The sequence below is a fragment of the Bos mutus genome, chromosome 11 (assembly GCF_027580195.1).
Source record: "Bos mutus isolate GX-2022 chromosome 11, NWIPB_WYAK_1.1, whole genome shotgun sequence".
Classification (NCBI taxonomy): domain Eukaryota; kingdom Metazoa; phylum Chordata; class Mammalia; order Artiodactyla; family Bovidae; genus Bos; species Bos mutus.
In genome coordinates, this window is record NC_091627.1 from 41,947,524 (window position 1) to 41,960,183 (window position 12,660).

The 12,660-nt window shown below is 42.8% G+C and overlaps 1 protein-coding gene across 5 annotated transcripts in view; it reads right to left on the minus strand.

Annotated features, from left to right (window-relative positions):
* MEIS1 (Meis homeobox 1) overlaps positions 1 to 12,660 on the minus strand; it is a 143,715-nt gene that overhangs the window by 109,449 nt on the left and 21,606 nt on the right. For all 5 annotated transcript variants that reach the window (XM_070379360.1, XM_014477518.2, XM_070379361.1 and 2 more), the window contains one exon: positions 3,466 to 3,577. In XM_070379360.1, coding sequence (XP_070235461.1) covers positions 3,466 to 3,577 — 112 coding nt within the window. The remainder of the gene's footprint in view (positions 1 to 3,465; positions 3,578 to 12,660) is intronic.

The following is a 12,660-nucleotide window of genomic DNA, read 5'->3' on the forward strand; positions in this document are numbered from 1 at the left end:
CTTCAGTCGTGTCCGACTCTGTGCAACCCCATAGACAGCAGGCCACCAGGCTCCCCCGTCCCTGGGATTCTCCAGGCAAGAACACTGGAGTGGGTTGCTATTTCCTTCTCCAGTGCATGAAAGTGAAAAGTGAAAGTGAAGTCGCTCAGTCGAGTCCGACTCTGTGACCCCATGGACTGCGGCCCACCAGGCTCCTCCGTCCATGGGACTTTCCAGGCAAGAGTGCTGAAGTGGGGTGCCATTGCCTTCTCCACTAAATCCCCGAAAAAGAAGAATATCGCTGGCATTTTCTTGGTTATATACCTCATGTATATTCTCTTCAGAATGACCAGCATTTGATTCTGTACTTTATTGTTTATGCTTAGGTAAAAATGTAGACTAAAACTCCTCTATCAACCAGAAGAGTCACTCATTTGTCTAATTATCAGGTTCTCAAAATTCCTCAAACTGCTGGAACTCTTTACTAGGAACTGTTAATGTATTTTGAAATCTGTCAGAATATTATGATTTCCTGGATGACTGATTTTCTTTTCTTTACTTTGTAAGTCCGAAAGAACAAGGCTCGCTTGAGAGTCTGTCACATGCCTACCTTGCACTGTAGACAAGGTTGTTTAACAGAAGACCAAAGCCTAGGGGATTTTTTCTCTTTTTTTGTACCTTGGGTGCCATAATAAAGTGGCAAACATTGAAAACGAATAAGGGAAAAAGAAATGCAGTACAAATAATATAGTAGAAAAAGTTTTAAAATATGTATTACTCCCGTCTGTGGGGGAAACACCTCTCCAGATATGTTCTTGACAGATTGAGTTATTTCTGTCTATTGGGTATGTATAAAGACATATTTATGGATTTATAAATCTTTTGAAGAGGGCTGTTATTTACCCAGTTGACTAAAATGGACTCAAACTGTGTAAATAACTATTTAGGACATGCACTACGGGCCAAATGCTGGCACGGCTTACACATCCATGCCTGCCAGAAAAGGCAGACAGGAGAACACGGGAAAGCCACGGTGCACAGCTAATCCAAAGGCTGCACAAAGATCCAGCTCCACAGGTCTCAAGGATGAAAAAAAAAAAGCCGAGAAGGGTCGTGGTTGGCATGGAAATGCACAGAAGTTGTTGAAGCAACACTTCCAGGCATCATTCTGCATTTAGCAGGGAATAAATCGCACTGCCCAGGAGAGCCTATGGGGAGGGGTAGGGGGCACAGAAGGTGTGACTCCTACCACCTCTGTGGTCCAGCTGGTGGGGGGAGTCCTGGGGGTGGGGGGTGTGATCAGCACCAAAAGCCTTCCCATGATGACCGTGGAAATAAGTGACTTTACTTCTTTGCTAGAAAGAGGGCATGATGAGAAGAATCTTAAAAAAATAATCAGGAAACTGAAATTTGAGGTCTGGCACTGCACCATAGCTTCAGCAAACTGCCCAGCTCATCCAACCTCCTGTTCCTCATCTGTCAAATGGGCTAGACCTGTTTTATCTACCGCCCAGGATTACATGACTGTTTTCCACAGGTTCCATTCGAATGAGACAATTTATGTGAAAATGCATTAAAAGGAAAAACAAGCTAGTGGTTTTTATATGAAAAAACAGAAAGAGAAACGATGTGAATGGAAAACTCCAGTAACGTGAAGGGTATATGGCTTACAATCACATTCATTATTAAACTGGCCTTTGGAGAACACTCATTGAAGGAGAAATGAACCTGAGAAATTCCTGATTCCTTGTTCTGATGTGTCAAAGGGGAAGACTGGGATGGGGCACTTCCCTCTGAAAATCTTTGTATCTGAGGATGTTTCTGTTTTAAATTCAAATACATGGTAGCAGTTTACATCCTTCAAAGTAGCAGCTAAACTAGGGGCCTGCTGGGTGATGTATTCTTTTTAAAATAGCAAGACATGAAAAAAAGAAAAAGAAACAAACAAACGAAACACTAGGCTATGACCCCATGTAGCAACTTTGGAGCACAGCAGAAAGAATTGAGATTCCATTTACACCTTTCGAAAATTCATGGTGCAAGCTGAATTCTGAAAGTAGGGCTTTCTATGGAAATGTTGACCTCACCTTAACTACAGCTCTGTGAACAGTGACACCATAATATATACATACCCACACTTGAAAGGAAAGAGGCCCTGTGGATTTATGCTGCATATAATTCTGCAGTAAAAGGCAGAGGTCAGAGGTTACCTGTTTCTGTCTCAGCTCTGAACAAGTTTACTATTCCAGGCTCCATTTTTACTAGACTTAGAGTTGTGATGATGTCAGCAACTTCTCTCTGAACAATAAAATATCTCAAATGCTTACAATTCTACGTGTAGAAGTTATTCCCAGTCCAAATAGCATACATGTACCCGCCTCCCAAGAAAGGACTTTCCTGTTTCTGTTATTCCCTTCTCTAGGGGAATCTTCTTGACACAGGACTCCTGAATGGGAGGCGGATGCTTTACCATCTGAGCCACCAGAGAAAGTTCCGCATTGTCAAACTAATCGTGTTCAATTCATTGCAGACATTGCAGTTCTAATTGCATAGCCCGGTTTGGTTAGAAAACAAAATTCTTTTGTTGGGTAACAACACTCCAGTGAAACATGATCATAAAAGCTGATTTTAAAAGTATGTACCTACTGTGGGCTCAGAGTCAACCTCAATAAAGCCGTCTTTTTATATTCAGGGAGAGAATACTCTTTTAAACTTTGGTTGCATGAATTGAACACAAAATCCCCTGCGGTAGGTCTCATCAAAAGCAGTACAAGACATTTAAATCCTCGTTCACCTTATTGCTGAAGTTGAACTTTATGTTTAAACTTTATCTCCCACCAGTGACAGTCAGACATGCACATCCACGGGCACCCAAGTACACACAGGTATGTGCACTCCAAGAACCACAGTGACGAAATTGATCTGGTTGCTTTCCATCTCATCCTAATTCCCTCTAGTCTGACTTTGCCATGAAGTCAAGCACTGAAGAGATCCAAATAAGTAAATCTGGAAAAATGGCTTCAACCCAGTGAAGAGAAAAGCCCAACATGGTTCCTGAAAGGCCCACTGCCTCCTAAGCATCTTAAGACATCATTCAATTGGAATCCTAGAGGATGTTTCTTCACGATCTCTCGAAAAGCCTCTAACGGAAAGTAATAATAAACTTTTGTTTATTTCTATAGCAGGGTATTCGTGGCATGCTATTTTCACACATTCAAACGTCTAATCAGCTTCTTTCATCGGAATTCACTGACCCTGTTTTGTAAAGGTGGCCAGGTGACAAGCAGCTAGGTAGCTTGAATGGCAGAGAAAGAAGAAGGGGATCGGGGTGGAGGTGGGGGATAAGATAAGATGAGCCAGTTCTCATATTATACAGGGTTTACATTCTAGGAAAAATTGTATAAAGAGTCATTCACTAGACATTTCTAATTTTTCAACCCTGGGAAATGACAAAAGTAGCAAGAGAATCAAGAACAGCTCTCCTACCTTGCTCACTGCTGTTATCCCCACTGTGTGACGTATGGCCCCCGCTGGAAGGGCCTGGGGTTCCTCCTGAGCGGGTAGATGCCGTGTCATCATGATCTCTGTTCCAAGAGGGCTGTGGGGGCACAAAGCAGACATCTGAATAGAGTGGTCTGTTGACGGTGGAGGGCTGGGATGGACAACTCCACCATCTTCCCCATCCCCCTTCACCAATGGTGCCAGCTCAGAGCTCCACTGGCGCATCTAAAATTTGCCAACCTCTGCTTCGAAGCTAAAATAATATCTACCGATAGTTAAGCGTAAGTAACTGCATGCTTTATTTCTAAGGAAAGCAAGATCATTCCAGGCAAAGAAGGGGAGGAGGAAACATTGTTCTTCCTGCTGACTATATTTTTAACATCCACCAACCCCCTGGCACAACAGTCTGCTACTCTAAAAATGCAAAATGAGAGTGGTGGTCTGCAGCACTGCGCTGAGCAGAGGCTTCTGATTCATCCTAGAAGACAAACATGGCAGAGCTTTTAAGACCTCACAATTAGGCCAGGGTCCATAATAGCTAGTATGTGTCAGCTGTTTGCCGGATGGTACATGGCAAATGGACCAGGCACAGGGACAAAAAGAAATGAGAATAACAATAGGTTCACATGGACTGTGTACACTCAGCCCCATGCCGAGCCTTCTTGTACTATTGAGGGGAAAACAGATGTTGCTTCTTATCACTGGGTGCATTTGAAAGTAGCATTAAGATAGGAAAAAAACTGGCTATAAATTAAATTCTTGGGGAAAGCAATCATGGTGACTCTTCTCCCAAATCTCCCTTTATCACCCAGAAAAGATTTTAATTAGCTTTCAGTGCTAGCTTTCAAAAAAACAGCCTTATGAGTCACCGGTCATCCTGCATAGTAGGAATGATGCAAAGTAGAAAGCAGATTCTTGGCTAGGAAGGGATATTTGTCTTCAAGATGATCAGCAGGAACAGCATGATGATCTTGTATGTAAAATATGTCTACATCGTTTCGGTCACTGAATGTCATGGTTCATGACTGTGTAGTAGTAAAGTTACTGACCCTCCCAACACTTTAAATATACCTAGCAAAACCAAAGGGCTCCTTGCTTATTTCTCAAAAAGTAATTCCATATTCCAGACGAAATGAGAAGAACTGAGCAAGTCAAAATGTTTCAGACACCCAGGGAGAGAAAAGTAAAGATTCCCATCTAAGAGGCATGATATACCAGAGTTGAAGGAAGAGGTTCACTGTTCCTGAAAGGGATGCTTGCCTGCCACGTACTCGATCATCTTGGCCAGAAGATTATGGCAGCCCCAAAAATGAAATAAAGTCACAGAAAGATATGTGCCTACTTGTATGTTTGATTCAACCATGTATGCATATCCTAAAAAACAGTGCTAATTGATCTGCCGATTCTGTGATTGAAAGATATGTGAACTGTGAAAGAAACGCTTCTGACAAACACGCATTCTGTAGCATGCCAGAAGAATGCTGTAAGACGTAATCTGGAACACATGCTCAGAATGCAAACAGTTAATGCATAAATTTTCAGTTTGTACAACTGCAGCTCTAAAAGGGGGACTTGTTTATTCAGAGCGCTGCAGAAAGAATGGTACAGCACCCAGGGGACAGACAATGCCAGGCACAAAACCCCGGTGTCTCAACATGTAAAAGGATGTTTTTCTATGTGCTACAAATCCCACTTGAAAATATAATTAGAAGGAGAAAATGGCAAACTATTGCATTAACTGTAATTGAACAAAAGACCAGCAAGGCATGTGGGAGGCTGCAGGAACCCGTGGGAGTTTCAGGATGCATGAGATCCTGCGAGTGACATCTCCTGGGCACTCTCATTTTATTTATGTTGTCCCTCACTACTATTGTGGACTGGTGATCTGACTTGTAATTAATAGAAAAGCTAGTGATAACAAGCTGAAATACAGAGCAACAGACTAACCTCATCAGAAGCATGTTTGTTAATCTGATTAAGACTGGGACTCCAGAAAGGTGACTTCAAACCAAAGAATGATTCCGTGTTACACAGGAAACTGTCCTCCTCTATGCTACAACAGACCTGATATATTCACTATCTTTTAATGAGCTCCACTGATTTATTCAACTCTGCTCTGCTCCCTCCCCCACTTTTCTACTGTGCAGGATGTAGATTAATTCAATGCTTAATTGTTTAGTAAATTCAATTTTCCACATTCTATTCTGCATAGCTTTAGCTAAGGTTCTTAAATCTTCAGCAGTGAGCCCTGAGCCCAGTGTTTGTGATCTGTGCCTACCTTTTTTCATCACCATTTTTCTTCATCCACCACTTAATTCACCATGAAAAGATTTTCCTTGCTGGAAATTCTGATTCCGCTATGATCTGTGAGGCATTCCGATTCATTGCATTTTCATTGTGTTGGGTCTTAGATGCCGGGCTCCTCTTTTCTCACAGCTATCGCCACATTATACAGGCATTCATGCAAGAAATGTTGGATTCCACCTCAGTTTATCCAAATTTTGTGCAACCTATATGTTTAAATTTGTGTGCTCGCCAAAGGTAGGAGCCAATCTTTTCCACCTAATATCATTCTTCTCACAGCCTTGCTCTTCTGGAAAGGCCTGAGAAACCTGAATGCACTTCTCTGCAAGGAAATCTAACTTCTGTGGTCCTCCCTTCAATTAGCATTTGGGGTATTAGCATTTCAAGAACGGGGTAGTCATACAAAACTAAGCATTAGGAGAAATCCACAAGGTTACCAAAACAGAACAAGAATTATGCTTAGTTCAGTTCATTAAGCGTGATTAAAGTCTAAGTATCAGAAATAGCTCATGAAGTCTTCCAGTACAAATATGCAAGACGGATCTAATCAGAAAGAACTTCCCCCAAATCCACCTGCCAGAGAAGCTCAGTTACAATAACATATTTCCATGACTATATGCAGTTACACCAAACAACATCATTATTATTTTTAAAATAAAATATGTGCATTTGATTATGTCCATATATCTGTGAAGCTGTGAGTTGCTTGGGGCCACTTGTAAAGTAAGGCTGACAGAATAAAATCAATGATGCATTGCATTAGATGTATAGTGAACCTTAGTCATCGTTCTAAATTAAGTCCCAAAGAGCCTTTTTCTTCAAGGTACATAATTTCAGAGTAAGCAATGTCTATGTTCTCATTTATTAAAAATCCATTAAGACAAAGGGTCCTAACCTAAAGTCCATGGACCTCCTGCATAAGACTTCAGCTGGGGGTGTTATATTAACAATAATTGTATTATGTACATACTTGGATTTTTCCCTCCTGGGGATAGTGTCCCTAACTTTTCACCAGATTCTCAAAGGAGTATGTGATTCTATAAAAGTTTGAGAACAATTTATCTCAATGTTCACAGGGCTAGATAGAAAAACCAGGGTTGGAAAGACACTGAACATCACAAAGTCTAAATTCTAATGGACACTGAGGGTCAATAGTCCTCCAGACATAATTTCATGTGTCACAAATGGAGGCAGCTAGCTAGGGGTCTCCCTCCATCAGAAAGTTCTTCTTGTTGTCCAGTCACTCAGTCATGTCCAACTCTTTGTGACCCCATGGAATGCAGCACACCAGGCTTCCCTGTCCTTCACCATCTCCTGGAGTTTGCTCAAACTCCTATCCATTGAGTCGATGATGCCGTCCAACCATCTCATCCTCTGTCAGATGGCATCATCAATGTATAAACGTATCACATAATATGGAAATCAGTTTAATTCCCTTTAATTCCCATGCCTGGTTTGTCTAGTTCTGGGGCCCCCAGAAGACAGCCATTTTCAATATGTGAAGCAAGTCAGTGATTCTTCCCATTTTTTCTCTCTTCAACAGCTTGAACATTCCCCTTCCTTCCACCACTTCTCAAGAATTTGAAAGAAGGTTTTTCAAGTGATAATAAGCTAAACATCATCAAGTGGTATTTTTTATTGATAAGGAAACTGTACTGGTATCTGGTAATAAAATAGAAGCAACAGCCTCCTTAACTACAGGCTCCTCCAGGCCAGGGATGGGGTCAGAATCTTCTCCATCTTGTTCTTTCCTGTTCTCAGCACAGTGTATCGCGCACGCTCAGGTCTCAGTACTTAGAGAACACAAACATACAGTCCAGCACTTCAGAACTAAACTGAGTCATTTCACTAGTGTCTGTTCCACTGACTCTCCAACAGACAAACTACAGCTTTCCAGCTTATCCTTTCTCCTGAATAAAGCCATCCAGTGGTAGCTTTTTAACCTTCTTCTTCCCTTCATGAATGCTTTTTCCATTTACACCTTAATTTTGGATATCCTTCAGGGAGGTTCTTGTATCACTCTCCATGTTTTCCTTAGATAGTTCCTTTCATGACTGTGATGTGAGGTGTCATCCCTACGCTATGAACTCTGTGTCTCTGGATCTCTTCTTTGGGCTTTAGACTTGTATGCCCAGTTCCCTGTGAAATGATCTCCATACAAAGGACTTAACAAGTCCAAAGTTAAACTCTTCATCTCCCCACCAAACCTCTGACTCAGTCTTCTTTATTCTTGACCCTGCTGTTGCTGCTGCTGCTGCTAAGTAGCTTCAGTCATGTCCGACTCTGTGCGACCCCAGAGACGGCAGCCCACCAGGCTCCTCAGTCCATGGGAGTTTCCAGGCAAGAGTACTGGAGTGGGGGTGCCATTGCCTTCTCCAATGCATGATAGTAAAAAGTTAAAGTGAAGTTGCTCAGTCATGTCTGACTCTTAGTTACCCCATGTACTGTACCCCTCCAGGCTCCTCCGTCCATGGGAGTTTCCAGGCAAGAGTACCGGAGTGGGGTGCCATTGCCTTCTCCGATTCTTGACCCTAGTGGATGTTTATATAACCCCATCCATCTGTGCTATAAAACCATCCATGAGAACCACGCATGACACCCTTCTCTCTCTAGTTCTCTCTCACCAACTTCTTCACAGATCAGATCAGATCAGTCGCTCAGTCGTGTCTAACTCTTTGCAACCCCATGAATCGCAGCACGCCAGGCCTCCCTGTCCATCACCAACTCCTGGAGTTCACTCAGACTCACGTCCATCGAGTCAGTGATGCCATCCAGCCATCTCATCCTCTGTCATCCCCTTCTCCTCCTGCCCCCAATCCCTCCCAGCATCAGAGTCTTTTCCAATGAGTCAACTCTTCTCATGAGGTGGCCAAAGTACTGGAGTTTCAGCTTCAGCATCATTCCTTCCAAAGAAATCCCAGGGCTGATCTCCTTCAGAATGGACTGGTTGGATCTCCTTGCAGTCCAAGGGACTCTCAAGAGTCTTCTCCAACACCACAGTTCAAAAGCATCAATTCTTTGGTGCTCAGCCTTCTTCACAGTCCAACTCTCACATCCATACATGACCACTGGAGAAACCATAGCCTTGACTAGATGAACCTTTGTTGGCAAAGTAATGTCTCTGCTTTTGAATATGCTGTCTAGGTTGGTCATAACTTTCCTTCCAAGGAGTAAGCGTCTTTTAATTTCATGGCTGCAGTCACCATCTGCAGTGATTTTGGAGCCCAGAAAAATAAAGTCTGACACTGTTTTCACTGTTTCCCCATCTATTTCCCATGAAGTGATGGGACCAGATGCCATGATCTTCGTTTTCTGAATGTTGAGCTTTAAGCCAACTTTTTCACTCTCCACTTTCACTGTCATCAAGAGGATTTTTAGTTGCTCTTCACTTTCTGCCATAAGGGTGGTGTCATCTGCATATGTGCATAACTTCTTCACATCAGTTATCAAGTCTTATCCATTTCTCTCATATTTCACCTTAGTGATTACTGTTCTTGTTAAGGCCTTCCCAGCATTAAAGAATTCAAGTCAAATTACTCCCTAGTTTTAAAAGAGTTCAATTTTATGATAGGAACCAGTGCCCATTTTGTTCCCTATTGCATCCTTCATACCAAGCACAGTGCCTGATACTGGCTGGCACTCAGGAAATGTTTATTAATGAATAACCAGTCCCCTACTGCCTATAGAATACATTTTGGGGTCCTTAGCCTCATATACAAAATCCTTCATAGTCTACCCCGTGGGGATCATTCTTCTCCTTGATCCTTGTGCTCCAGCCTGTGATTTCTTTTTTTTTTTCTTTCAATATTTATTTTATTTATTTATTTGGCTGCACCAGGTCTTAGTTGCATCATGGGGGATCTTTTTTTTTTTTTTTTTTTCCAGTTGCAGCATGTGGGATCTAGTTCCCTGATCAGGGATTGAATGCAGGCCCCTGCATTGGGAGCGTGGAGTCTTAGCCACTGGACCACCAGAGAAGTCCCCTTCAGCAAGTGATTTCTGACAGATACATTCATCTTGTCCTTCTGGGCCCATCCTCATCCTTCTCCGTTGCCTGGAATGCCCTACTTTGCTGTACCTGGCCCCTGATTACCTCCTACTTACTAAGTCACAACTGAGATATTACCTTCCCCAGAAAGCCTTCCCTGATACACACACACACACACATACTTCCCCCAGGATGAATGAGGCTCCCCTCACTGAGCACTTAGAACCCCTCACACACATGTCTATTATTTCACTCTTGTATAGTTCCATGATGATCTGTTGAGTCTGTCTACAATTCTACACCATAAATGTTCTGAAGTCCTGGATTATATCTTCATTCTAATGCCCTCTATCCCAGGAGAATGTCTGTACCACATTAGACACAAATATGTTTTTCAATGAATAAACAAATCACTTAAGTGATGTACAGAGGATCTCTGTTGTCACCTAATACTGTGATCTCCAACATCAGACATTATAAAGCATTGAAAAAAGACTTGCACAATTTAAAGACAGCACCCTTCTATTCACACAAACCACTATAAAAATATAATACTCAGTTGCAAGATAACACAGGCAAAAGAAAGTAAACTTGCAGCCAGACGTATCCTAGACCACTTACACTGTCTGAAGACAAGTCACAACCTCCCTAACTCTTAATGTCCTAATCCATAAATGAGGATTAAAAAAATACTTCTCTGCAGACACAGCAAGAATCAATTTCCAAGCATGCAGCAAGTACCCAATAGGTGGCACCTACAATAGCTTTTAATGTGACAATAATAAAGTAACAACACTAATGAAGCAATGTAGGTTGACCCAGTCAATCCTAAAATATCTACATACAGGTGTACTCAGTTTATAGACCTTCTGGAAAGAACGGTTAACCTGAGCTGGCTTCATGTACAGCTCAGTATGCCTTGGGCTATCTCCCAGCTGGTGTGTGCTCAGGGAATGCAAACTGATCTTATTTTCACCTTCAAATAACATGATTTTACAGGTGGTTTGCTCCTCCCCACCCCATCAAGTTTCATTTGATACCTAATATTTATAAATCACTTTACAGTCTACAAAGCACTTTGACTTTTTTTGCACTTGGTTTTTCATCACATCAGTATGATGCCAGAATCATTTTTTTTTTCCAGACCAAAACAGTGAGGTTTTTTTTTCTTCAAAACCTCTACACTACCAGTCCCACTGGGGGGAAAAAAGTGGATAAATGAGAGCCTCATGATCTTGTCTCTGAAGAGGTCAGCTAGCAGCTAGGTAGAAATTGATGAAATGATCACAGTATTCAAAATTTGAAGTTCAGTCCACACCTATCAACAGGCTGCTTTCTCTTTGGGGAAGTACATTTACTTTTTCAAACCACCATGGTCTCTTTAGTAAGTGATCTCTAGTGACCTGAAAGAGCTGGCTTGCTTCCCAAACTGAACAACTCAGTCCCTCCAGACCAGGGGAGTCCCAGTCCACATGGGGGATGCACCAATGTGTGTATACACACACTCGCTCTCCCTCATCTGTACATATGTGTACACACATACCTGCACCAGTCCATGAGGCAGAGCCAACGGGCTCACCGAATACCACCATCCCACACTGCTGGCCTAACCATATCTGATGTGTCCCCCTTCACTAGACTTCCCTGGTAGCTCAGACAGTAAAGAATCTGCCCACAATGTGGGAGACCTGGGTTTGATCCCTGGGTTGGGAAGATTCCCCTGGAGAAGGAAATGGAAACCCACTCCAGTACTCTTGCCTGGAGAATCCCCATGGAAAGAAGAGTCTGGCGGGCTACAGTCCATGGGGTTGCAAAGAGTTAGACTCAGCTGAGTGGCTAAGCACACACACCACTAGACTTCTCACCTCTGTCTAAACAGTGTCTCTTAGTATCTTTAAAGGCACACAACTTCAGCAGATATGATTCTTCATGCGTCTCTCAGTCAATGGTGCCATCTGAGGAAGAGGCACCAGAAAGACCCATATGCAGAGTGATAAGGACAAACTGTGAAGGTAGCCCATGAAAAGGACATGTGTTACCTGCATGGACGTGCAGCTGAGAAGCTGGGGATCTCAGACTTTTAATTTATGAGTATCTAAAGTCTGCTATGCTGAGACCCCTCTTTGAAGATCTTGGTGGATCCCACTGGCAAATGTGCTCAGTAACCTAAACAAACCAGATAAGGTCTCTAACACACTCGGCCACCAGATCACACCTTCAGTTTATTAGAACCCGAGGGAAAGCCTGTGCCTCTCAAAACCTACCACACGGCTGCAAATTCAGTTAATTCCAAGAAAATGTAAAATTATTTATATGGATTTCCAAAAAAATCCCTGGAAATCATTAAGCAAAATTCATTTAAGCATGACAGGTTGGAGCAGGATGTTTTAAGACAGTAAAACTGCCCCCTTCCCTTTCAAGCTTTCAGATGTTTTTAAACACCAGAAGCTCACAGATTAAGACCGCAGCCTGAACATATGCTGTGGACCAGGGCCACATTAAGATGAGCTCAGGGAATGGTCCAGAGGCAGAACCTTTTCTAAGTCCACCTTCTGTTCTGCGGAAGGGTGATCAATCTGGGGGGTGACTGTCGTGCTGGTCGGAGTCTGGGGCAGTCACTGGTGGTGGCCCCCATGCACCTCCCCGGGGGAGGCGGACTTTCTTTTAAAGGTTATCTTCCTCACACACTTCTCCTCCTTTTTCTCATTTCCTTCCCTGTCCCCACACCCACAGCCTGCCAGTGGCCAAGTCTGCAGGCCGCCAGGGTTCTTGTTGGGCCCTCTTTTAATGCTGCGATAAAATGTGCTTATTACTCCCACTTAATAGAGGCCTGAGGGTAATTTTGGTGACTCAGGGCAGATGGTAAATTAGTGGTGAGACAATGGGAT